General features: G+C 45.1%; 2 protein-coding genes across 5 annotated transcripts in view; one reads left to right on the top strand and one right to left on the bottom strand.

Annotated features, from left to right (window-relative positions):
* The window catches only part of FARSB (phenylalanyl-tRNA synthetase subunit beta), a 35,094-nt gene extending 33,888 nt beyond the window's left edge, over positions 1–1,206 (bottom strand). For all 3 annotated transcript variants that reach the window (XR_015259350.1, XM_086754553.1, XM_086754554.1), the window contains exons 1-2: positions 1,137–1,206; positions 368–423 (exon numbers count right to left, since the gene is read on the bottom strand). Coding sequence is in view for 2 of the 3 variants with exons in the window: in XM_086754553.1 (XP_086610679.1) it covers positions 368–423; positions 1,137–1,194 (114 nt within the window). In the remaining variant the exon portion in view is untranslated. The remainder of the gene's footprint in view (positions 1–367; positions 424–1,136) is intronic.
* An 850-nt stretch (positions 1,207–2,056) lies between these two features.
* Positions 2,057–22,128, top strand: MOGAT1 (monoacylglycerol O-acyltransferase 1). Of its 2 annotated transcripts, none has more exons than XM_086754281.1 (6): positions 2,057–2,249; positions 11,835–12,010; positions 12,425–12,626; positions 15,133–15,307; positions 18,492–18,691; positions 21,428–22,128. In XM_086754281.1, the coding sequence occupies exons 1-6, from the start codon at positions 2,156–2,158 to the stop codon at positions 21,580–21,582; spliced, it is 1,002 nt and encodes a 333-aa protein (XP_086610407.1). In that variant the 5' UTR covers positions 2,057–2,155; the 3' UTR covers positions 21,583–22,128. The 2 variants fall into 2 exon arrangements, with proteins under 2 accessions (XP_086610407.1, XP_010128085.1); XM_010129783.2 differs by having other exon boundaries at positions 2,058–2,249; positions 11,832–12,010.
* Positions 22,129–26,870: the final 4,742 nt, after the last annotated feature.

The following is a 26,870-nucleotide window of genomic DNA, read 5'->3' as shown; positions in this document are numbered from 1 at the left end:
CAAACATCTGTGTTAATTCAGCATATTACAACAATATTTTATAACAGGAACCTAAAAGTACGTGTTACATATTCTGCCCTGTGATACAGAAACGTATGAGGATGTTTCAGGATGAAAAGCCTGCTGCAGTACTGCTGAAAGATTCTATAGGTCAAGGGGACTTCCAAGTCTCATCCACGTGGCTTTTTGAGGATACCTGGGGCATGGTATCCTCCAAACCTTGCCTAGATTTTTTTTTGGTACGTGCTAGAGGGGATCGGTCAACCAGGAATATGCTGGAAGTAATGCAGTGCCAACTCTTACCAAATACAGCTGCTGTCAGTAAGCTACCTCTACTGAAAAAGTAACAAATAAAAAGAGCACTTACAACTTCATCAAGCTCCAAACCAAACTCAAAGCAAAGGTCATTAAATTCTTCATCAGCTGTGAAGAAAGAAGATGAATTTTGGTTAGCAAGCAGACCTCAGACTTCCAATGTAGTTTTTTTTTTTTTGTGTTTGTCTTGAATGTTTTCAAGATGACAAATGCTATTTTGAAAAAAAGAAAAGGTCAAAGTAATTTAAAGAATTTTGCTTATATTTTGTATCTGCGTAGCAGTTTCTTTAGTATCTATTGCTTTTTTTTTTTTGACATGTTATTCATACAGTCACAGCAAGGGCTTTCAAGCCTCGGAGCCCAGCTTCACTGCCAGCTCCTCAGCCAAGTTTGTCAGGGGAACTCTGGCTGCACAGATAATGAGAACAGAAGGGAGTAACTGCACAGCCCGTACCAAGAGCCACTTTTCTAATCGGCCAGCTTGTCACACAGCGGTTGCATCAGCTGCCTGCATGTGAGTAACACGGCCCTGCTCTGAAAACGGAGACTTGCACTCAAGTGTCCTGAGAGCCCACCCACTCCCGTGTGGGCTCGCTAAACTGCTCCATAACCCCTTCTTTCACCCAAACAAACAGTTTTTAAGCCACATTTCTAAACGTGGCCGGGGATCCCCAGCACATTTCAGCCCGGAGGCGCCGCGGCCGACAGCACCACCCGCCTCAGCCGCCGGCCGGCATCCCACGGGGCGCGGATCGCCCCGGCCGGGAGGCGGGAGGTGAACCGCGGCCCCGCACGGCCCCCGGCCCGCCCGCTGCACTCACTGTAGGCCCTGCCCAGCGCCTGGAACAGCACGTCCCGCTTCACGCTGACAGTCGGCATGGCGGCACCCGGCTCGCCCGCACCGCGCCTGCGCACCAGCCCGCCAGGCCCCCGCCGCGCTGCCTGAAGGCCGCCCGCCCTTCCTGAAGCCCGCACCCGCCGCCCCTCCTCACACCCCGGTACGGCAGTACGGAGGCAGCGCTGGCGAGCGCCCGTGGAGCGTGATCCGCCGGTCTCTTGCGCCTAGGGAGGAGGCGGGCAGCGCGCCGAGCACCGGCAGCACGGCGGGCAGCTACGGCGGTGACATAATCCCGTTGGCCAGGACCCTCCCTCCTCCCGCGCTTTGACAGCGGCGTGCGGGACCAGCCGGCGGGAAGATGCGCGCGACCGGAGCGGCGCTTTCACGAGCTTTGGGGTGGGTTGTTAATTTTTTGGTTTTTTTTTTTTTTTTTTTTACGATACTGACACCAGGGTGAAATGCGTGGGGCGGGAGGGGGCTGCGCGTGTGCGGCTTTAATTGGAAGCGGCAGCGTTAAACCCGCATTCCGCGGGAATTGTGAGTGAAGACCGAATTCCAGAGAAATTTTGGGTTCTTGGTCGACTCCCGTGGTCTCTGTAGGAGCGTTAGGGGCGAGAATACGCCGGGGGGCGGCGGGGGGCGGAGAGGGGGGGGGGTTAGGGCAAAAATGGCGTCGGCCGCTCTGAGGGGAAACCCGCCAAAACGCTCGGGGTGCCCCCGCGTCACAAAACCCGCGGTGCCTCCGCCGCTGCTGCCGTTTTATTTCAGCCGGGGGCGGCCCGGAGCCCGGGAGGTGCGGGGGAGGAAGGTGCCCGCGGCCCGGGGCGGGCTGAGCCGGGGCCGCCGCCTCCCCGTCCCCGCCTGTTGGGGCCGCGCCCGGGCCCCCGCGGCGGGAGGGGCCCTGTTCCCTCCGCCAAAGGCCGGGGCGGCGGGCAGGTGCGGCGGGACGGCGCTGGAGCCGGCGGGTCCGTGCCTCCCCCGCGCTGCTCTGCCGCCGTCAGCATGAAGGTCGAGTTTGCCCCCATCAACGTCCCCCTAAAGAGGAGGATCCAGACGGTCGCCGTCCTGCAGTGGATCTTCTCCTTCCTGCTGCTGGGTAACAGCCTTCCTACCCTCGCCCCAGTGAGAAAAGGGAAAGAATCAAGTTTTTCCTTAAGCAGCGGCACCCGTGGGCATCGGTCTCTGTCACCAGGAGGCGAGGCGGCCGGGCAGCTCGTCCCCGGGCGGGCAAGAGCATCACGCTTCTGGGTTCAGGCCGTCTGGTCCCTGAGAGCTCTGGATGGCTTTCTCTTATTTTTTTTTTTTTCCTCTTTTCCTGGGTCTGTTTCTTTCTATGGGTTCTTTTTCAAATATAACCTTCACAAGCTAGTGATTGCGTCTCCTCGCCGAGACGCCTGCTAGGTTTCTGGGGCAACTAACAACTTTTTATTGAACGTGAGCGTAAAGGCTGATATGTGGCTAATGCTGTTTTCATTACTGATTTTGTAAAGGAACTTGGTAGACTGTTGTTCAATAAAATTCTCATTTAACTAGGTGACAAAAAAATAATAAGAATTGGCAGTGAACTGGCTTAAATGCAGCCAGTTCTTTAAATTATCTCACTTGCTTTAAGAAAGTGCTCCTCGCAATTTTGGTCGGTAAACTTTTTCCAGTGACGATTCCTCTATAGTGAATTTTCCTGATATCTGAATAGACTCCTGTCTCTAAACATCTATTCACAGCAGCAAATCTCAATTCTCATGCATAGTTATCTCAAACTTGATAAAATGAGTCGCTTGATAAGGTCAGCTAAGCCTTAACGCTAGGGCCAGATCCGTGGATTGTGTAAATTGGCAAGTGGTTATTGACTGTGGTCTGTGGAACAAAACTGTTCTGAGGCGCAGAGCGACTGACTGCCTGCGCGTTACTGGAAATGGTGGGACGTGTTAGGATTGTCTGTGCTTTAGGACTTCCAAGGAGAAAAGGAATGTGTGCGTATCTTCCTTGTATATCTTGCAAATACGATATCATTCAGATAGTGGTCTGATGTCTTTCAGATGATTTTTTTTTTTTTTTTAAAAAAGTTGTTAGCCCACTGGTGTGTGGGGGAAGCATGGAGGGTACGAAGCACCTTCACAGATGTATCCTTGGCGCTTGGCTGTTTTGTTACCTCTAAATTATATGTGGTTGGACTATAAACAGTCCATGTTTGTGGCTACATTGTAAATAGCCTGTGCTCTTAATTTTTTGTTATTGAATTAGGTCTTGGCATATGCCATTATTCCAGTCTAATGATAATGGGGTGGAAGTTCAGTGGCAGTGGAAGGAAACAATTTTTTTTTTTGTCCTAGCCTGGTTGGTAACAACACTGCTGCAGAAAATCAAATCCTTCTATGCTTATGAGGAGTGATCGGGCTGGAGAAAATCCACTCCTGCTGCAGTTCAGTGGGAGAAATAGGTAACTGCCAAGGAAAATCCACAAAGAAGTGGACTTACAGCTGGTTATGTTTAATATAGTGAGTGCACATGATCATGAAAGAAATCTGTTTGCAAGAATGGTTGAATTTTGGTGGACACATCGATTCCAGTAGTAATCAACTGGTCGTGCTTTGATGGGGATGTTTATCTTTAGAGCTGTCCAAGGTGACCTTGTCATTTTGTAGGCGTACCCTCTCAGTCACAGGACAGTTGGAGTGATCCAGCCAAAAAGTTTCACTTAGCTGCAGGACAGTTCAGATGGCTGAATCTTAAATGACTTAAAGAAGTGAAAAATGGGTTGGTTTCTGATGTTCTGGGTTGCCATTACGTCTGGATATTTCCGACTTTTTTTTGTTCGCTGAGCACACAAAGTATGGAGACGTTTGTAAGGTCTTGAATTCAAAAGTGGCGCTTTCAAGTCATGCGGGGGATGCCCTGGGACAAGTGAAATCCTGTGTGAATTCATCACAGGATAGGTTGGAGGGGTAGGTGGTGTTTGGGGGTTGGTGTATGGCTGGAACTAGTTTACACCAAGCAAGGTCTTCTGTAGGTCCGGTCTTTCTTATGTAAAAATATCTGCCTGTGAAAACATGAACAGATAATGCCACATGATAACTAGTGATTCATATGAGAGATGTAGGGATTCTGTTTTGAATAAACAGAGTACTGGCTTCGTTCCTGAAGTTGTCCATCTAGGTATGTGGTGAGGTGCCATAGCTTAATACAATGGACCAATAGGACCAGCAGATAAATAAGGTAATTCTGAAAATCAGTGCCCTGAAAGACAAACGCTGAATTGGGTAATGACAGCCTTTAAATCTGGGAAGTGACACGTGAAAGTGTGTTTTGGCACACAGAGTACGCTGTAAGGGGAACATGAGCCTGTTACAACTTAGAATCCATAGTGTGATGTGGATAGCAGACTCTGAGAATCGAGCATTGGTTTTCTCTTCCTGGCTGAGCCCCTTCAGAGTAGCTGAATTTAATGTAAAAAGCGCGTTGTGTTAGTCTTTGCCCCTTGCTCTCCAAGCTCACTTTGTCGTAATGCTGCGTGGTTTTCTGAGACCGTGGAACTGATGATTGAAAATGCCTTCTTGCTTGTGTGACACAAGGTGGCCTGAAAAAAATATACACAGTAATTGTTGAAGACTCTGAATCTCATCACCGCTTGTAGGCAGAGGGAATCAGTCGACAAATATTCAACAAATAGCTTGCACTCGCACGGTACAGACAAGAACGTTCTGCTTCTTCGCACAGCGAAGTCTGCACCACAGATCCATTGCGTCTGCCGTAGAGCGTAGGCAGAATAAACATGCCTCTGCCTCAGAGAAGCTGTACAGATGTGCACAGAATTTCATTACGTACAAAAGGAACCTCTTTAAAATTCCGGGTGTAAGTTCCTGTGCTTCCCTGCTCTGTACTGCAAGCTGCCAAAGCCTCGCGCTCGAGCAGAAAAGACAAGTCTTCATTGTAGCGGTGATTCTTCTGTTCGTTATCCAGGGACATGACAGCAGAAGCAAAAATAAATTCTGAATTAACTGCAATCAGTATCTAAGAGCTTTGGAGTAGATGAGAAGAATGCCCATCTGACAGTTTCCCCATGTGCCAGCTGAAACTGCCATATAGTTTCCTATCTTACGTGATTTAAGTGCAGCAGGCTAAAATAGTTTAGATAAAGTTCCATGAAAAAGAAAAGGGTTTAAAATGAGCTTCCCTCTTTTAAAAGAAGAGCGGTATCACCCCGGAGTCTACAAAACTAAAGCTATGAAAACTGAAAAACAGGAAACGCTAAAATGCTGCTGTTTCTTGCCCTGTTAAGCAGAAATCCAAACCAGCTTCAGGGTGAAGCATAATTTGAAGTCATTAGTGTTTCACAGCAAATACATGAAGTTTTGCAATTTCAGAGTACCTGCTTTGGAAAAAAAGCTGAAACAGACAGTTTTGCCAGCTGTGGTTTTATGCCTGTAATTACTGTTGTGAGAGGGTCATCGGCTTGGCCGGGGGCTGACAGTCCCTGGGCAGGTCTGGCCCCAGCCCAAGCTCGTGCAGCAGCCACGTCGTGTCCGCCTCTGAAGCTGCGCACTGAAATCTGCCTGTGCCCTTGTCCAGCCCGACCCCAGTCAGAAAGTCACCTGAAGAAATGAAATCTCCAGGCCCGTAAGTGCTGCTGGACCGACTGGGGACCAGAGCAAAAAGGTTACATCGCTCCCAATTTTGTTCTGTAGTTTTCACAGTATGTATACACAAAATAAATTGTCACCATCGATAGATGCGACAGGTGCCCCTGGTGTTTAGCGTGAAATCTTCAGTTTTAAGCTTGGAAATATTTTTCTTGAGAACTGTGAACTAATTTTGTTGCAGTATGTCTGATATCCTCCTGTTTGGAACTGGTGTAGGTTTTCTGTTTCTTGCACAGTACTTGAGCAGCGACTTACCCTTGGTCTGTAAGTGTGTGCAGGGTGAGCTGCATGCCTCAGTGCTGCCCATCTCTGAGCGGCGTTCGGTTTGTATCAGGAGGTGATCAGTACCTCGGCAGGAGGGTTCATTTTAAGGGCAAAACAATTTAAACAAAGAAAAATCTGAGATTTGGTTTAAGTGCTCCTTTGCAGATGCTCTAGCCTCTTCCTTTTCTTCCTCCCTAATGTACACAAATCAAATTGCAGCATTTAGGAGAAAATAAAGCTAGAAGGTGAATCGGTGAGCTTCTGCTCTGGCAACTTCTGTGCATGCGATGAGAAAAGGGACAGTGGAATTTCAACGTGTACAGAATCAAATGCAGAACTAGGTAATCTGGGTGGAGTGGGAGTGGCGGTGTCTTGGTCCAGACAGCGAGAGATGGAAATGAGAGAGAGTTTCACCCTATTACAAGGGTACCAGGATTTTGTTTTAGGAGAGAATGGTGCATCTTCTGTGGCTCACTTTCTAGGTGCAGCAGTGGCACGCTGGTCTTTTCCTGACTGGAGGCCTAGGAAGTGACTGTTGTGCACGCACCCCTGTGTTTATTTGCAAAATAACTTAATAATACCAAATCAGTACATAGTAAAAGGTATACTTTAATAAACATGAAGCCACAAAATACTATGCTAAAGACTTTGGTTTGTGTTAAAGCGCATCCTGTTCTCTAGTGATTAAACTTCTGTGCATGTACATGTCATGTCGGATGAAGGACTCCCTGTTAATTCAACTTGGCTGGAGACAGTTTTGAGTTGTGGAGCTGTCTTCCTCAAAGAATAGAAATGATGAAACATTTGCCACAGCGAGATATTGCTGCTGGGATAATAAATGACTTATGTGTTGAGAAAGCAAGTGTCGGTGTAATGTGCTAAAGCAAAAAATAACCTTTTCCCCAAATATGTCGCCATGTTTTGTTACCTAGTGCTGATTTAATTCATCAGCTGTAGCTGGCTAACTGAAATGGTCTCATTCTTCCTCAAAGCCTTTTTTTTTTAAAAAAAAAAAAAAAACAAACCCCAAACCTCTCTTTTGATACTGAAGAAAACTCAGCTCAGCTCTATGAGCTCTTCCTAGGAAGCTGGCTGGTATCGCTACTTGTTTTTGTCGGTCTGTATTCCGTGAAGCTTATTGCTGGCCTGTGGGTAGGGCCTGATGTGTGATCCCAGAGAATAACAGGGTACTTAGTGATGCTTGACTGACTATTATTTCTAGGAATGCTACCTCTGTTTAGGGAGGGAGTTTAACCATGTCGCTGTGTATATTTGTTTGTATCTCTCGAGAATAAGGTGAGAAAAATGGCTGTGCTGTGTCAGGTGAGAGGCCATGGCTTGGCAACTTATGTGAACATAACTGACAGTGGCTGCCTAAGGAGGAATAAAAGAAATGGGAAAGACGTAGATGAAATTTGGCATGCTGTCTCGGGGTTTGGTAATTAGTAACTTGGGGATTTACTGTATGCAGTCCATCTATCTACAAGTCAATAGTGCCTAATGCTCCCTATCTCTAGTTTATCAGTATTTGCCAATGGAAGGTCTGCTTGCTTGGGAACTGGAACCAAATTCCAGAGTAAACAAGCCTCCAAACTTTGTCATCCGAGGGTTTGTATTTGTTATCACAGTGATGTTGAAATATAGCTCCCTGGGTAGGAATGTTCAAATACCCTTGTGACTGGGGCTCCCAGTTGTGACTGAGCTCGTTCTTTGCTGGGGAGTCCCTATCTGCCGTGGGTAAAAAGTTAATGGCAGGTTCCTGTGCTCCTTGTGGAAATCTGTATATTGGCAGAATTGCATGGACTAGTAGGTTCTAAATAGGATAGTACTGACATTCCTACTCCATTTTTAACGAGAGACTTTCTGTGTAAAAGCTGCGGAGCAGTACTCTGCAGAGGCAGGAACTTGCTTACTGTTGCCTTGGCAGGTTGCTTCCTCTCAGGCCTTCCTTTGATGGGACTGTTGGAGTCCATTTATGGAGTGTATGTGTTATTTCACTTAAATTTCTATCCCTTTCTTTATGATTTAGGAATAATTTAGAAAGTATTTCCAGAAATGAAGGCTGATTTTTTTATTTCTACTTGTTTTTCTTTTCCCCTAATGAAAGAATCCACTAAGCAGGGAAAAGGCATTGCTGCTCTGAAGACTAAAGGTGAGGAAAGGACTGTTCTGTTGCAGGTACATCAGCGTGGTTGTTGAAGAATATGCCATCTTTGCTTTTTTTTTTCCCCTGTGGCTGTAGATGTAAGAAATGAGCTTTTTCACCTTGCTTTGTGTATCAGTATGCACATGTACTCATAGAGCCCAGAAAATATATTAAAAACCGCATCTCTACCTGTGTGTATTCACTAGAATGGCAGTGGGATAAAATTGTCCTGTTTATCAAATCTTTTGTGGCGTAAGGTTCACATCACTGAACTCTTAAAGTCTCCAGCTTTTTTAAGACATAGCAGCACAACGTGTTTGGAGAAAGCTTTGCGAAGGGCACGTGGTGAACGGCAGGAATCGTCTCGTAGTTCAGACCTGCCTGAGTTGTCGAGCAGTCCAGAGACACCTTTGACTCCTTAGTAACTGCATTAGGAACTTCCAGTTGCTGCGATCACCTGTATTTCCCCACCTAATGTGCTGGTTTCCTACTTCCTATCTCTGTGGTATTTAAGTATTTTATGAATTTGGTGCCTACAGCTGCAGACTTAGAGCCTGTTTAGTGAGTGATGCATCAGGTGTTCAAACATCATTGGGCAGGATGACTGCCCGTGCTGCTAGCTAGCGCCATGTATAATATTTTTCATCCGTTTCCTGCAGCTGATGAGTATTCCCATCTTGTAAATGGGGAAATGGAGGAAAAGGGATGTAAAGTCTCACCAGGGCTGGCTAGCAAACTGGATGTTGAGTCCCATGGCAGTGATTTATCTTTTAATCCATATGGTTTCCCTTTTCCCCCACTGTTGCCATACACCGGAGAGATATTTTCAAAGCTTTAATTGACATTTCAGCAAAAAGTTATTCTTACAGCGTACACTGGAACTACATCCAAGTGATATAGTAAAGTGACAAATTCCAAGTTATTCACCCTTTGCCTGGAATTTGTTTATAAATTTTGGTAAAGTGGTTGTCATTTATTTACTCGCTGTCTTTTCTGAAGGAGAAAATGCTGGTTTTGCATTTATAGGCTCGTTGGTTTTGAGTCACCAGTGTTTAACTCACCTTGCAGGCTTGTTAATGCATTGAAATAATAAGGAGGTATAGTAAAAGGAATTTGCTTTGCCTGTCTCATTGCGACTGCAGCAATAAATCGGCTTTGTCCTGCAAGATGCTGAGCTTGTTTTTGGAAGTGCTGACAGCATACTTATCTCCACATACCTTACATGCACGCAGGAACGTGTTCTAGCTAAAGCAGAGCAGTGAGTTTGTTCATCTCCTGTGTGTTTGCCTGCGTAGTATTAAATAGTGCTATCTGGCACTTACTGCTGCTGATTTAATTAGCTCTCACAGCAAGGATACTTTGATCCAAAGCACTTTTCAGCTGTTTGGCCAGGAAACTGATAGTAAAAAGCCATGTGATTCTGCATTGAGCCAAAAGTCCTTCCAAAAGGATGGGTAGGAAATACAAATACTTACCAATTTTTGCATAACAACTTGAAATTAGTTGGTTTATGGCAATTAAAAAAAAAAACTTCTCATACTTGCTCAAACTTAGATCATGAACCTTAGCGTCCTGTCCAGATTGGCTTTCATAGAAATTTCTATAGTTTCAGGATCTCTTCTTCAGAGAACAGGTAATGACTTTTCCTCAAAATATTTTTGTGCCCTGTTTTGAAGTGGTGCTGGTGTGGGATTCCCAGTGAGTTCTCCCCCTGGAGCAGTGGAATTGAGAATTATCTTTCACCTGTGTTACTCGTCCTGTGCTGACGATGTTCCCTAGAACTCATCGTTGCAGCTTTTGGGAGTTTTCCACATCAGCTTTGGAGGTCTGTGGTATTTTTCTAGAGCTCTTAGGGAGCTGCTTCTCTGTGCAAAACCAGGGTTGCCTGTTTAAGCAGGAAGCAGTCAGCTTCTGTACCGATGATACTGAAGAATGGAATATTCTTCAAAACACTTGATTTGATCCCGCTTCTAGTTTTGTTTATGGTTGTCCCCCTCTTCTTTCCTCGGAGCAAGTGCAATTCCTTCTTTTTCTGCTCATTCCCTGCCAGAAATGGGAATGTTCATCCCTTTCTTTCCTACTCAATCTAACCAGCAGCTTCACTTCCCCTGTCTGCTTCTGGATTGCACGGTAGTTCTCAGTTACCTCCTGACAGTATATCCATTTCTACTCTGAAGGCACAGTCAAACTAGGCACAAGGGCAAGTTGGCAGAAGTTCAGAAAAGAATAAATATTCAGGTTGGACGAAGCACAAGAGTGCCCGTAGGCCAAGCTGAGCTCAAAACCTGCTTGGTGGAGGGAATCTGCTGTGAGTTTTCAATGCCCAAGTAATCTCTCTCGAATGAAACTGATCTTAACTAGCATGAGTGGTTTTTACTGTTGATCCATCTCCTTACTTCAAGGTTTTCAGTTCTGGTAATATTTGCATTGTGTTAGCCAAATTCTTGCCTGATGTACTTTTGTTGTATTTTTTACTCTGCTCTATTTAGTTCTGTATTTAGCTTAATATGTTTCACTGGTGTAACTCCTTTTAGGACATAACAGGATATTGCTCTCGTGAAAGCCAGTCAATTGTGGGACATACAAAGTACGACTGCTTTGTAAAATATCCCAGAAAAATGCCTGTTTCGTAGAACTCTGCCTGTTGAGACTTCCAGTGAGGACTGGGTCCTGTTTCGCTTGCCATTGTATAAATCCACGATGCTAAAGCCTTGCCTCCATAGCTCCTCGAGGTGCTGCAAGAGTGCAAAATTCTGCAAGTCCTACAAAGGTGATGTTTCCATAGGGAGTTTTCCTGAATAATTATTTCAGGGTTGAGCCCCAAAGTAACACCTTCTGTTTAATCAGACAACTTTTTCTGGCTTTTTCAGTTGTGTATAATACACTTCCTATGTGGTGTTATTGTGGTAGGATGTTACAGTTCTTGTTAACCTGGGCGTGAAAGTATCAGGAACTGAAACTGCTGTTGTGTTCGCATGATAGTGGTGAGTTTCCACATACAGTGACGTGTTTAGAGGCTGAAATGGAACCTTATAATGTTTTGGTTTTGTGTAGCGCATCTCCTTGGCCAGTCACAGAGCACTCTTCACAGGGAGTAGAACTACCATCCCTATTTTATAGGTAGAGAAATTAAGAAAGAGAAAGGAAAAGTTACTGCCTGACACCGCTGCCATTAGAAAAGAGATCTTGCTGTGGCTCCCTTTCCCCTCTTTCCTTCCCTAGCTCTCCTCCCTTCTCGCTCACTGTCTCTGTTTGTTCTGACTGAGGTGAACTAGATGCTGTCTACCAGATGTTAGTGTTCACCCTCACCATGGGGAGAAGACAAGTGTGTTGGTTCTCAGCTTACGCTTCTGTTTTACTAATTTAAACCAGCATTGTCTCAGGCTTATTTGTCCAGTTGTGCAGTAGAGTAAGAAATACAGACTGAGGTGATACGTCCTTGCAGGCGATTCACCCACAACCTAAGAACATTCACTGAATGGAATAACCTAACTTCAATTTGTATGCATTTTGAGTCACATCTGTAATAAAAATATCATGGCTTGGAATTCAAGGTCTTAAAAGCAGACAGGCGTGATTAATGCTTGCTATGGTTTCCTTATTTTTTTTTTTTTTTTTTTGTCGCTTGTAGCAGAGGTTTGCTGTGGATTCTTCGTGATCCTGATCCTGGGTAACTTCTGGTTCCTCGCTGTTCTGTACCTAGTATGGCTCTACCTTGACTGGGAAACACCGTGCACAGGGGGCAGACGGTCCCAGTGGGTCAGAAGCTGGACTGTTTGGAAGTACTTTAGGGAATATTTTCCAATTCAGGTGAGTAAAAGGTTTCTCCCAGAACTGTAAACATTGGGACAGAGACAGCTTGAATAGCCAGAAGCATGGACAAATGTCTAAGGCTCATCTTTGGTAAAATTGTAATACTTATTGCAGAGTGAACTTAACTTCTTTTTTAAACGTGGGAAGTCTGAGATTTCGTGACAAAAAGGGGCAGGGGCTGATTTTCTGCTTGGACTGTCACAAGACAGTGCCTCAGCACAGTAAGTGTTAGACATGATATCTTGAGACACATCTATTTAATGTAAAACTGGACAGTAGTTTCAAATGCTCAGAAGGAAATGAATTGTCATTGGTTCTGTGTCCTATCCATGTGCAATCTCCATACTTCTTGTTTTTGAGCATCCTCCTGAGGTAAGTATTATAACATCCTCCACTGTCTCTGTTTTTCAGCTTGTAAAAACTTCAGATCTGAGTCCAAATCACAACTACTTACTTGGCTTTCACCCTCATGGGGTCCTGGTAGCTGGAGCCTTTGGAAACTTTTGCACTGGTCCAAGTTTCAAAAATTTATTTCCTGGGCTTACTCCGTACCTTCATATTATGCCCATCTGGTTCGGCTGTCCCTTCTTCAGAGAATACGTAATGAGCGCTGGTAGGTAAAAGCAGAATATCTCAGCTGTTGCTCTGTGTTATAGCTTCTGCTTCAAATGTGGAGTCTATTCCTATACCTGTAAATAATAAGTAATTTCACTTCAGAGGGATCAGCATTGGTGCTAAATTAAACGTCTGTTTTGTGATGAACCATTGCTGCAAAACAATTTGAAATGTTTTATTAATAGTTTTGTTAAACCATATCACTGAGCTTTTTTTTCTTTCTGAGAAAAACTGCTGTTTTTCCTTTGAACTATGAGACAGCGGTACTGAGTACCAGTTACTCACAAGAGGAGAAGGGCATATTAATGGATATGGTATGTAGTCATTGCACAGACACATGTAAAACAAATTGAGGATAATCTCTTATCTGAAGGGCTTAAAGTCCTACTCATTACGAATATCTTTCTAGTTGGAAGTTAATTACCTGCTTCTGACTGAGGTCCCATATTGCAAATTTGTATAATTTTAATGGAGATGTAACCTCTAAAGATGGGAAGGATTTTTTTTTCTCTGTACTGAGCAGCACTTGTCGTAAAAGGGTGATATTCATGACTGGTACTGCAGTAATAAAAGATAAAAATAACAAGTAGTAAAGTTTGGGGAGCAGGAGAATGTTATGATGAAATCAGGGCTAGTGTTCCCCCACGGTGGTTTGATAGAGGAGTTATTTTACTTAAATTGGTTAATTTTTACAATGAGAGTGGTGGGACACTGTCCCAGGTTGCCCAGAGAGGCGGTGGATGCCCCATCCCTGGAAGCGTTCAAGGCCAGGCTCTGAGGCTCTGAGCAACCTGATCTGGTCAGAGATGTCCCTGCTCCTTGCAGGGGGGTTGGACTAGATGACCTTCGAAGGTCCCTTCCAACTCTAACCATTCTATGATCCTGTGATTCTATAAACTAGAGGATAAGTACGGTCTGGTGCACGAGACTAGGTTTGGGAGAAAGAGCTCTAACTCTTACTCCTCGCTGCAGCACAGACGCTGTGATCTCAGATAAGCTATGCAGCTGTTCCAGTCGTAGAAGCGTGCCTAGGATGTTGTTCACATTAAAATAAGAATTGCAGATCCACGTATACTTCAGCATGCCAGAGAATGCTCCTCCATGCAAATAGTATCTCTGAGGGGATTCTTTCAGGCTTGTAAAGCTGAGGGATTGGCAGTGGTGGGAGATGACAGTTTTAAACATTGCCTAGCCTCACTCAAATTATTTCTGAATCTCAGGTCAGCTGCATTTTTCAGAGTAACAGTGACTGTGAAGAGATACATGGCAAATGGAAGTAGCTTGTTAGCTTGTTACTGAGGTCTGAACTTGCTCCAGTAGCAAATTGATTCTCTTGGTGGCCAGCTCTGAAAACTAGATCACCGTCATGTTGCCTTTCTTGTGAGACTTTTATAATCCGTGTTGTAATGGCCCTGATGGGGAAAAGAAGAAAGTAGGTAACAGGAGATGAAGTATGTGCTTGGCATCCAAAAGAGCGTGCTGTGATACTAGCCCTGTAAAAAAAACAAAACCAAAACAAACAAACAAAAAAAAAAAAACCAAAAACCAATCAACCAAAAAAAAACAACTCAAAAAAACCCAAAAAACCCAAACCAAATCCCCCCCAAAACCAACACCACAAACTAGACTTGATCTCTAGTTTGTCATATATTAATATGCTATTTTAATTCAACACAGTGTAATTAAATATGGGTTCTGGGTAAATGGTACCATGATGAGCTTTTGAAGTAAAACTTAGGGCACAAAAGAACTCTGGAGAGTCAGGTGCTTGTCTGGTAGATTTTCCAGAGCGCCAAGTTCAGAGCAAGATCTCAGTTGATACCAAAGGCTTGTACAGCAGCGTGCCTTTGATTAGAAGTGTTAGGAGTACCAGCAAAGCTTCACGTATTCAGCTGTTCTAGCCTAAATAGATTGATGAGCGCCAGGTCCTGGTTACAGAGAATGAGCTGATGCAGTCGTTGGGAATGGCACAAGTGAGCCTTTTCTGCTTCTTCTCGTGCTGTCGTGCCGTTGCCGTAGCTGGAGCTGCTGCTCTGTGGCTTTGAAAGGAACGAAGGGGATCAGCTTGGCACCGAAGGTCCGAGTTTCAGTTCACAAGTCCTCCGTTCATTCTGTTAAACCCTCTCTGCCAGTATTTGTATGCACCTGCTGTATGGCTTTAGCTGCTCTCGAGAGTATCTGCTGCCGTTCAGCTCTTCTGTTCTCGGGCAGAGAATCTCTCTGAGGGAGAGTGGGAGTTAAGTTGGCAGAAGAACGCACTCTTCACTGAAGGTCTTAAAACTCCTATCATAGGCAAACAGCATCTCGCTCATCAGTGTGCAATCAAAGGACTTACCCAAGACCAAATCTGTTGCAGAGTGAGGGGGTTGAACCCAAAACTTGAAGCCTGGCCTGTGCTGTAATAATTTTGAAACGTCATTTAAAGATTTAAAACTATTTCTTAAATTCCACTGTACTTGTACATGAAGATCCAGTGGTCACTCTTAAAATGTTTGCTCCTGAAGGAATGGTGTCTGCATCCAAGGAGAGTGTCTCGTACGTGCTGAATAACGAAGGAGGTGGCCACGCGTCCATCATTGTAATTGGAGGAGCAGAGGAATCTCTGAATGCACACCCTGGAAGTTTAACTTTGAACATCCTCAAGAGGAAAGGCTTTATTAAAATGGCCTTGAAACACGGGTAGGTTTCCCATCTGGGCTGTTGCAGTAAGCATGCTTTGAATACAGATTGATTCTTAAATATAGTTCACATTATATATAGTAAACTCATATAATTAGAATTCGAAAGAGTTTCTTGTGTAAGAACGTGCAGATATCTGGCGTAGGAGCCAGTTTGTCCACCCAGATCCAATCTGGGAGTGCTGAAAACTCCCTTTGACTTTCATAATTTGTAAGCAGTAGGTGTTATTAGCATATCTTGCTGTTTCGTTTCAGTTGTCTTTTGCACCAGCAAAGAGTAAGAATTATGAAGCAATATTAGTAAGCCTTGGCTCCTGTGGCTGAATGGAGCAAACATTCTGTTCTGTGAATTGAAGTTACATTAAGATAGGATTTTCTTACAATTTTCGGCAAACAAAAAAAAATTTTAGAAAGCAAGGCCCTGTTTTATTAAGTCACTGAAAATTGTGGTCTAGGAAGATGTGCTTTCACCTTTATTCTAAAGACTTTCTTTTGAAGATTGTTATGTGCAAAAGCAAGTTTCTGGGAATTTTGGTGAAAGTCTAGCTTATTTTTTACTATCAAACAGCCATCAGTACGTAAGTAAACAGATCATATTGATATTTTTTGAGTGATTTATACAGTATAAGTATCATGTTTGTGCTGGATTGGTCTAGGTGTCTTGTATACTAGAAATATTGAAACCAATGACTTTCTGAACAGCTCCCAGGATTATATACTGACATGAGAAGCAATGAAGAAAAAAAATACTGGTTTGAGAAAGCTGTAACAGTTTTTTAAGCTATTAACTGGTAAAAAGGTGGTCTCTGAGAATAGCGCTCTGTTTTCATACAGCATGCTATGGTCAGTTTTTTTTTTTTTTCTAGAAACTATTCTGTGTCAAAATTCCTAAAGGATTTCTTATACATGTCATTAGGAGTCTCATAAAGGATCTGTTCTGCGATGGAAAGTAGCATTTTAGTCTACTTTGTATCCCAAAACAACACTTGTGTAGTTTAGGACTTTAGTGCCTAAATGAGCCTTTACTCAATTTCTGCTCAATTGCTGATTAATGCAGTGGGATCCTAAACACTATCAGTAGCTCTTATTTTTTAACCTTAAAGATTGGAAGAATATTTAGGTGCGCTTTTTTCTGAGCATGTCAGTAAATATCTGATCTGTCAGATCACAAAGGTATTTTATCTCTCATCTAAACTGATTTGGATTGAGAAACTAGATACACCTGTGCCTCTCATGCCCTTTATTTCAAAAGCATCCACAACACACAACAATCAGATCAGGACACTTAAAAACCACAGGAGAGCTTTTGCAGCACTGTTGGTAGACCTGAGCTCTTGCCCAAAGATTGTGCATCCAGTAATTGCTTCTGGTTTTAACATTTTGTTTCTAAACATTAGTAAAATGTGAAACAAGCTTCCAGCTCCTGTGGAAATGAAAGGATGAGGGGTGCTTGTGGGAGGCAGATGAGAAGAACCACCTGCCTTCAGTGCCTGCGTATGTTTCTGGTGCTTGTGATCTGCAGCATCAAATACCGAGTGAGGAAGGGGCAATGCGGAGACCGGGGGCAATTTGAGACTTGTGCTCTCTGGCCCTGGCTGCTGTACTGCCAGCACAGAGAAGCTGCAGTTCCTCAGCTAGGAACTTGTCAAATGCCGTCTGAATATATCAGCAAAAGTCCTCTGCGCTTCTGGAAAAGACATTTTGGTCTGAGGTAGTACAGATATCTGATATGAAGTGAAGAAATCCTAAAGACTTGGAACAAATGATGAATCAGCTAACTTACGTTTAGTTTCACAATCATAAGTTACTTATTTCTCTGTCTCAACCTCCTACATAGCATCTTGCAAAAGCCTTTACCAGATTAAAACAAATCCCACAGTCTCAGGGTACTATTGCACCACAAGATGTTCCTGTTTGTCTTAGCCTTGTAGTGAAAACAGGATTTACACAGCCACAGTACGTACCAGGCTTTCCGCTATTTCCTTTAGGGATGGCTGGGTGATATATGCTCTACTTGAGAAAGAACCTTTGAGCAGACACCCATCAGAATAGTGGGAATTATAGTCTTTGGGGGTCCTCAGGCTTGAGAAGCTGTAGAAGCAGTTGGGTTTTATTCCATATACGTGGGTTTTGATTGTCCACAGTACTTTCCAGCCAGCTCTGTCCTCTGTGCATCCTCCTCAGGCGTTCAGAGCTCTGCAGGAACTCATCCTGACAATATTACAGCAAGGCTGGTGTTTTACCGTAAGGTTTTTCTCAAAGATAGTGTGGGCTGAATGGACCTGAGATACAGGAGCTAAGACTTTGGTAAAGCAAATAAAACACCTTTATATCCTTCAGAGACTGCTTAGGATTACTCTGTTCTTTTTTCTTTAAACTGTGTAGAGTACCATTTAGTGAAACTAAAGCATACTGCAGTCAGGGTTTTAAATACAGCAGCATTTTTGCGTGTTGGAGACAACTGCACTGATCCCATCAGCCTAAGTAATTTGTCTGGGAGCTTGTCAGTGCCTTTCCTCCCAAGCCAATTCATGCACTGAATGAGAATTCATTAGGCTGTGAAGAAGCCAAAGTGAGCAAGAGTAATTTCTGTGGGTAGGATTTGACCTCTGGTAATAATGGATTAAGGCTAGTGTTTTTGAAGAGGTCTGGAGGAAGCGGGGTTTCACTGGGAATAGAACAGCAGGGGAATTTGGCATTGCACTCGTGTCTGTAAGGATGTCTGGTTTCTGTAATGTTTTTTGTGCTGAAATCAAGTGCGTGCATTGCTCTGGTCAAAAGGCAGAGGAAAGCCCAGATCGGGTTTTGATGCCACCCAGCTGGGAGCGTTGTTAAGGTTAGCAGAGAGGCTTATTCGCTTGCTGAGGGAGAAATTGCAGTGGAACAAGAGTGGACTTGCTGAAATAGTGGTGGATAAGATCATCCTTCTAATTATGATCTATATAATTACGCATTTTTATGGTTACAAACAGTCATAAAAAGTTGTGACGGGTAGCCACCTGCTAAATACTGCCCAACAGGTAGTTGCTAGTCGCCTGCCAATCACTTTTATTTATAAATGCCTGTTGCTGATGAAGTCTGGAGGTGCTGAAGCTTTTTGTGCTGGTTATTGTGCAACCCTTTCCACGCTGCTGATGTGAAGTGCAGGCTGACGTGGGATTCTCAGTGTGTTCGTTGTTTTACAGGGCTCATCTGGTCCCGGTGTTTTCCTTTGGTGAAAACGAGCTATTCAAGCAAGTTGCAAACCCCAAAGGATCATGGCTCAGAAATGTACAGGAGAAGCTGCAAAAGATAATGGGCTTTGCTTTACCGCTGTTTCATGCTAGAGGAGTATTTCAATACAGTTTTGGCTTAATACCGTACAGGCAGCCTATTCATACTGTTGGTAAGTTCCCTGTGCCTTTTCTAATGCTTTTGCAAGTGTTTAAAAATGCGTAAGTGTGCTACTAATATCTGTGTAGATTTATAATTCTAACAGAAACAACTGGTTACTGTGCATCTAAAGCAAGTATGTGAGATTTAAAAGAAATCTTTTCTTTTTGTTTTTTTTTTCATTCCTGTCCTCCCCCAGTTAAAAGGCAGGATTCTTTTCTCCCTTTCCCCTTCCTGTCCCAGGCCAAATCTTATTCTTCATTCAGTTATTCACAGACTCCTACCCTCAGCAATCCTCAAGGAAACCCAAGGGGTTGTCCAGTCCGTACTGGAGGGCTGCCACAGCCATTCTGGATGCTGCGGTTTGTAAGATGCCCAGCACCTTCATTTTTTAGCCCCGCAGAGAAGCACCAGTTGGGCGTTTCGGCAGATACACGGCCACTGCAGCAGTGCTCTGGGTCAAGGCTGCTGGAAGGAGCCGGTGCAGTCCTAACCTGGTGCTCATCAGGACAGGGGCAGAGATGGAGGACAAGAGAGGGGGCACCTTCTGGCAGCTCTGCCGCAGCCCTTCAGCAGCTTGCTGCTTAGATGGCTCTGCAGCTCCGTAGGATGTCTCCTTCCCTTTTGTTTTTTTTTCCCATGGAAAGATCCATTCGTGTTTACTTGAGAGCATGCGTGCCATGTCAACAGGCAGTTTGGAAGAGTTTTTTTTTCCCCAGAAAACTTTAATCCCTGGTCATCTACTCTCACTGGAGTGTAGGGCTGAATATCCTGATTTTTAATGGCTTTAACTAGTGTTATTGACAACCAAACTTAAAAAAAGTTGTGCTGGGCATTATGCAAAGGTCATATTTTGGATAAGTCAATTTTAGAGAGGTTCTGAGCTGAGTGAACTGATGAAGCCCCTTTATACAGAAAGGTAAATTGAGCTTTTCTGGTATTTCATCAGGGACATTTAAGAAGGCCCTCCCTTTAATGGAGGGATGACTTGATTTTAGTCTGGATCAAATAAAAATGTTTAAGCAAAAATGTAGCTCTTATGTTAAATTTCATGCAGCTCTGTATCTTTATCAGTGCATATAGTTCAATGTTTTAGAAAATATTTAATTTTTAAAGCCACATTGTGCAAAGGCAGGCTAAAAATGTCACTTATTTTAAAGCTAAGAAGTTTTCAAAGCATTGATATGAGAGCAACATCTTTTCTGCCGTTTTTTCTTGGGCTGATGACATTGAGACCGTTCTGAAGCCTAAAATGTCTTTCACTTTGAGGCAAATCTTCATAATTGTAATATTTACTGCAAGGACAGAGGTGGTGCATGGCTAAAGCATGGGAGTGCTTCAAATCAGCAAGACCAGAATTTTTTGTATTATCTCAAGAAATCCCTTACCTTTCGGTGACTGTGTTTCCTCATGTTTGAAAACTCACCATGTCCCTGCATTCATGGAGAGGAGGGGGCGGGGTATGGCTCAACACGGCTTTGAAGGAGTTAGCTCAGCTCCTGAAAGGCGCAGAGTCATGTTGAGCTCCACCCGAGCCGGTTAGCCATGTTGAGAACATGGCCGGGTATCAGCGAGTTTCCTCCTCGTTCGGAAGCTGTGGTTCCTAAGCAAGGAGATACAATTCAGCAAAGCCAAGGTCCCTGATATCTGAGTGTTTTGGGCTTGCAGAGCGAAGAACTTCTTGTTTTTCGTGAAGATTATTACTGCTTTTCGGAAATAGAATCAACTCTAAAATACCAAATCAAGCAGGTTGCTTAAAGCTGCACAGAAAACTAGGGAGGTGAGTGTAGTTTCCAACCCCACAAGAACTCTACGCTCTTAGGAGAAGAAAGAGACTGCTGCAGAAGGGCTTGGGGGCGTTGTTTGGCGTTTCCAGTCATGCCTCTGGAAATGGTGTATTGGATGTCTATTGATTTCACTCCCTGGAGGTGTTGCTCAATCCAGGGCTGGGTCCTTCCCACACCTAGCCACGTAAAGGCTGCATTTCAGCACCACATAGGGCCCGAGAGCCGCTGGCAGCGGGAACATGCAGAATCAGCCCCTTTGTGCTTCTGGCGAGACCTCCCTTCCCTTCAGTCAACGCCGTCCAATCTGAAGAGGCAACACCTGCTGAAAGGGATTTTCAGGCGCCTTTGTGAAAGCTCCTGGGGGGTGCTTTTAACTCTGCTTTTTCTACAGACTTCCTCTGTAATCGCGGTCAGGTCTAGTAAGCTCTCAGTGCTGCAGGAACAGCTGTCAAAATCTGTAGTGGTTGAACAACACAAGGAAGACTGAGATTATGGGAAGCTTCTCTTAGCATCTCTCAGGCTTTTTAGCCGTAACTTTTTGCAGAGGAGGAGGCTGCCCTTTGGACTCCTGTGGAATTACCTCCCGTGCTCCCTCTCCACAGAACAGGTAGCAGCGCCTCATGCCTGGAGAGCGCTTCCGTTGGAACGATACTTACGGGCAACGGATGGTTCAGAGACACCTAGGGTCTGGGGGTTTGATGTGCTATCGCTCCCTAGGCTGAGGTAGCCAACAAACTGAAATGTTGGCGTGTTTAAATTAATTTTGTCTCAACTTAAGCAAAAGGAAGGAACCAGACCCAAGGCTCAGGTTTGTGAAAGGCAGGATCAGGCCCCAGGGCAAGAGAGTTGTGCTGTGATTCTGCCACCTTGCTGGGAGCTGAGGTGGAGCTGTTACAGGAGGGAGAGCCGTTCTACTTAGAGATGTCACTGAAGCTAACGCTGCTGCTGTGTTTGGTTTACAGTGGGAAGCCCCATCCCTGTAAAACGCAACTTGAACCCCACCACTGAAGAGATTGAACAGCTACACGCATTGTACCTACAGAAACTAAGAACATTATTTGAAGAACACAAAAGAAATTATGGGATCCCTGAGCATAAATCTCTCATCTTCGAGTAGCAAATTACGATTTGTCGTTCCAAATCTCATGGAAAAAAAAACAGTGTATGCTGAAAGATGTCTTTCTTGCAATCTGTATTTTGCAATCTGTAATTATCCTTGTGTAAGGAATAATTTTAAGAAGGGATTATTAGATGATTTATTGATTTTTATCTTACTCTTGGGGAAGGTGGGGGGGAATCCTTAGGGTGTGAGCCTCGAAGCCAGTGCTGGTTTGAGTTGTCCTTTTCGGTGCATCCTTACCAGAAATGCTAGTGAGAGACTCCGCACAGATGTTCTTCCCACCGTGGTACCGAAGCACAGCTTGAGCAGAGGAAATTGCCCCAGCAGGAGATCCCGAGCAGGAAAAGTATGAACACGAGAAGTCTTTGATTAGAAGTTGAGAGACCAACCAGCACGTATCAAACATGACATCAGGTTGTTCTCTGAATATCAGAAAACCCTGCTGCTCTTCCGTAGAAATGAAGGTGTTTGTTTTCAGCCGATGGCTATTATAAGCCATTTATTTACATGTGAATTCAAGAATAAAATTCTTTCTGCCTTGAATAGGAGATCGGCAAAAATTGTTTGTCCAAGTTACGGAGCAGAGCAAACCCTCTGGAGAGCGGCGTGTTGAGTTTTCTGTGTGCATGTTTATGCTGCATGGTGGAAAGCACCGAATGATGTGACTATTTTTTGGACAAGCTGTGCTTTGAATCGTCAGTTTGGAAAGTGAAGCAGCTTTGTTTGGAAGCTCTGGCCTCAGAGGAGATGGCAGGCACAGGACAGGAGAAGCGTACCGAGGAAGCTAGTGGAGGAATCATGTCAACATCTTGTGCGAATTAAAAATGACCACGTGCCAAGTACGTCCACAGAAGGAACAGCAGCCCGGTTTGTTCAGTCTGGTTCTGAAACTTCACCCAGTAAAGTGTACTTGATATGTGCCTGCCTTTTTCTTGCCTGCTGAGAGATGTGGGGAGGTGTGTGGAAAGCTGCGCCGCAGTGTGGCACAGCTGTCATTGCCGAGGCAGTGTCAGCACAGCTCTAGGGTGCAGCGGGTTAAGAGGATGCTTTGTACACAAACCAGGTGCCTAAATTTGAGAGGAGGTTTATCCCAAATATGGATCTCCATGTAAGAAAAGAAAAAAAAAAAAAACAAAAAAAAAACCCAAACAAAAAAAAAAAACCAACAAAAACTTAGCCAAACTCTTTTTCATTTAAAATGCCTATGTCTTGGGGTTAATGGTGTGTGAAGAGAATCATAGTATATTATTGAAATTTTTATGAGATAAATCCTTGTATTTGTAAGTGCTTTCTTTGCAGATCTGGTTTTGTTGAGGTGTTTGGTTTGCTTTAAGCAGTTTTGGTGCTGGAATATTACATCAGTTAGGTGCTCTGACAGGACACGCGCGGGCTTGTCAGGCAGCCTGGGGCATCTGCGGCTGGGTCAGTTCAGCACTGGGGTGCTGCAGGAGTGGCAGCACTGGCTCCTAAAAGTCACTGGGCACGTTGTGTGGTTGCTGTGCTGGAGTCTCCTTAAAAGAAACACAGTTGAGACTTTGGGAAAAGGTGAGAGATCTCTAGGGTCCCAAGGATTGTAGTAAGTGATGAGCCCCATTTTTGCTTAGCCAGCTGTGTGAAATTTCCCTTGAATTTGTCTTTTTTTTTGCTGCCTGCCCTGCTAAGTAGTGCTGGTGTATTCACGAAAGAAGAATTTGGAGTCTGTGTCAGACTGTTCTCTCCTAGATCATCTGCTCTGATGAGATATTTCCTCTCATTCTCAGTCTGCTCCTTACCTATTACCTTAATGATACAGAAGCTCAGGATGTAAATTTAAAAGCATCAGGGTTGGACTGAGGATGGGAAGCAACGATGGATTGTTGTTGATCAAATTAGCTAAAACTAGGAAATGTAAGGATACTGATTTGGGGGCAATATCTGGTCCAGAGACAAGCAGGCTTACCTCTGAATTCCATGAGAAAATTGCTTGGGAGCTCTAAATACCATCCATAATCGGCACAGTTAGAACAAGCAGGGACTCTGACTACTGAAATTTTCATTGCTCTGTAACTCAGGAAGATGGAGGGGAAAAAAAAAAAAAAGCCCCCAGCTGTGATTAGAAGAATCAAGTAGCACCCAGATTTTTGATGGGATGTCCACGCTTACTGGGATCTGCTTTGTGGTGTGTTTCTCCCTGTGTGATGACCCGGGGAATCCCAGGAAAGCTCGTAATCTCTCGACAAGACAGATTCTCTGCCTCTGTTCCATCCAAACATCGCCTCTCCAGCCTGCTCAAGCTGCGCCTCGCCTGTGGGTGAACATCTCTCTGCCAAATTCTGTTTACAGAAAGTCTTTACACGTCAATCCTCAAGAATTTTTACATTGTGAGCATATTTTACGCTTCGTAACTTTTTATGGTACCTGTAAAATCCGAATGACAGTTGTTTCAATGATAGCTGTGGCCAGGAGGTGTGAGACAATAAAAAGGTTTGGATCAACGTATGCTTGTGGTGACTGGGCTTCAAATACGCCTCGCCACTGCTGGGGAAGGGCTTCAAGAGGTCCTGTTAGAGGCTGTAAGGCCATGCTCCTAACGTGCTGGGAAATCAGGGAAGACGATGGATTGCTCGCTACAGTCTCCTGAGGGATCACCTGAGGCCAGGTTCCTGCTGGCAGTCCCAGAGGATCTGAGGAAGAAGCAATCCATGGCAGGGAAGGGCTGGGCTGCAGCACCGTGCAGCCCGGAACGCGGTGCCAAGGGGAAGCTGGAGCGCAGGAGGGTGGGCAACACCTGAGGAACTGGTGAAATAACAGCTTTTGGGGGTGGGTTCAACCTAAGTTTAAGTTTGAATTTTAAGTGAAACTTGCAGCTGTAGCCTAGAAAGAAGAACAAACCCTGCAGAACCTCTGCTTCACTCTAGGAGCTGCGGAACTAAGTAGCTGCTCGGAGTAAAAAAGTGTTGCATTTGTCTGGTGGGAGGAGGAAAACCAACCACCTTCGAACAGTGATTTATTTTAGGGTTTTCTAAAAGTATGGCAATGTTCCTACTAACAGCCGCAGCAAGAGGTATGAATTCCCAAGCCTGGGAAAGGCTATTTGTGTTTTAGTGGTTTAATTCTTTATGGAATGATCCCACGTTGCATCTCGGTATACTATGAAGGGGAAAAAAAATGGAGAAGAAGTGAAGCGGCCTTGGGTTGCTTTGAAGTAGTCTCATCATAGCCACGAGTGTGTAAGTGGGGGGTGTGTCGTGGTTTATCAATGGATCAACATCACATCCTGGTTTTGCTGAAATACTAAAAAGAAGCAAGTTATACTGGTAAAGCAAGACAGGTAGAAAAATCAGGAGTGGAGAGCAACTGAACCTTCATGCTCCTGGAGGTGCTGCAGCTACACCAATCCTGATCATGACTGCTTGCGATAGGTGAGTGATGTTTCCTCCATACCCCAGTAGTTGACTCTGAAGGACGTAGATGGTTTTTCGGCTGTTTCTTCAGCTTGGTATGTGTTTCGTGTCAGCTGATTTCATGTCACGTATCGCAGACCCCAGCAGCTCTTCTCTCAGTTTAGCAAAATAGAGCTGTAGAAAAGGAAGGGAAGAGAAAAAGGAGGAATCAAAAGCGATGTGATCTTTTCCTTCTGCAACCGGTAAGCGGTATTTAAATGCAGAGAATCGGTTTATTGACTGCAAAACTGGCATTCTGTGTTTGTAGAGCAGAGCCTGTCTTTGGAGGGACATGCATTACAGTGTTTTCCTGGGGAAATTGGTTAGGACTAGTTCTTAGACATTATAGTATGGACATATATGTGATTTTAAATGCATTGAAGTCCACATTAAAACAGAGCCTAGGTATTTAATTTGCTGCTGAAGTTGTGCTGTTTCTCTAAAATTGTTTGCTGCCTATTACAAAGTAAAACCTAATTTTTCTATTTAAAGCAAGCATTTTTTTTTTTTCCAGGATTTTTCCCAAATTACTCCTGCCCAGCAGAGGCCTATCTAAACAATGAGTCCAGTTAAAACGGGGCAGCCCGTGTACTCTGTCCCGCCATAGCTCTTGCAGGAGATGAGACAGGCGGGGCCGAACCGCGCGTGTTTGCTCGCGCAGAGCATCGCTTCCCACCGGTGGTTACTTAGGCATGACCTCAGTTCAGGTCTGGACAAACACGTTTCAGGTGAGGACGCTACTCCCTACCCCGGGGGCCGGCCCTGAGGGGAGGCCGGTGGCCTCGGTGCCAGTGGCCGGAGCAGAGCAGGGTGCCGAACTGGTTTTGGCTGCAGCTTTGTGGCTGGTGGGTGGCGAACCTTGCCCAGCCACCTCACCGCGTGAACGCGCGTGGCGGGCTTTGACTGAAACCCTTGGACAGACGCATTTCCTTGAATGAAGACCTGAGGCTCTACCGGTGAGGAGCAGCTTTTTTTTTTTTTTTGGTACATCACCTAGCACTGTCTTTTAGCACGGCCGAGAAAGGCAGAAAACCCTCGCCAGCCGGGGAGGAGCGGCCTGTGCCGGCCCGCCGTGCCCGTGGGCCGGACACCCGAGCCCGCCACTGACGGGGCTCTGCGGCGTCGCCCTGCCGCGCCGCCAGGTGGCGCCGCCGCGCCGCAGCCTGTCGTGGCCGGTTTACGGGGGGGCGGGGTACGCTGACCGCTCGCACCTGCCCCGCCGGGACCCGAGGGGCGGAGGCGGCGGTTTAACCGCTCTGGGCGGGGCGGGGAGGGCTGCACGGAGGTGTGTGGGCAGGGCCAGCCCTTCCCCAGGCGGCAGGTGACAGCGAGGAGTCTGTCAGCCCACCTCACGGCTTCCTTTGCCAGGGCTCCGCGGGAAAGCTTAACTGCCTCCAGTTAAGCTCCTCTGCCTCCAACAGCGTGTGGCGTGCACCAAAACCCTGGGTTTTGTGGGCATACAAAGCTTTCAGGCAATTAACTGTGGCTGCGTACCCCTTCTCGGGCACTCAGTGTGGGGGCTTTGGCAGAAATGCAACGTGGAGGCCACGACAGGAGGACTGCGGTGAGACCCTGTACAGAGAGAGGCCTGTTGCCGCCCACCTCTGTTTTTAGAGGTATGAGGCAGGTTTTCAGAAGCGCTCACTTAAAAAGCTCCAACATAAAGTGTGACTCCTCAGCATCTCTGAAAATTAAGACCTGGAAGTCAAGCTTTCTTTAAGAGTTGCAGTTTTTCCAACATCAGTGAAGAAATTTTCAAAACGGTGCTGAATTTTCATTTTAACCTGGTCACTGGAGTCACAAATCTGGGGTGCTGCCTTCATTCCCTGCTACTATCTTCTCTTATATCTTTTTTTCTCTCTG

The sequence above is a fragment of the Chlamydotis macqueenii genome, chromosome 9, assembly GCF_036417535.1.
Source record: "Chlamydotis macqueenii isolate bChlMac1 chromosome 9, bChlMac1.mat, whole genome shotgun sequence".
NCBI lineage: Eukaryota > Metazoa > Chordata > Aves > Otidiformes > Otididae > Chlamydotis > Chlamydotis macqueenii.
This window is presented reverse-complemented; position numbering and strand designations above follow the sequence as displayed.

Excerpts from the sequence above, each read along its gene's own strand:
- MOGAT1 (XM_010129783.2), top strand. The coding sequence starts at position 2,156 with ATGAAGGTCGAGTTTGCCCCCATCAACGTCCCCCTAAAGAGGAGGATC. Across the intron at positions 12,011-12,424 it reads GGGAATATTTTCCAATTCAG|CTTGTAAAAACTTCAGATCT; the intron begins GTGAGTAAAAGG and ends TCTGTTTTTCAG. Across the intron at positions 18,692-21,427 it reads GCAGCCTATTCATACTGTTG|TGGGAAGCCCCATCCCTGTA; the intron begins GTAAGTTCCCTG and ends TTTGGTTTACAG.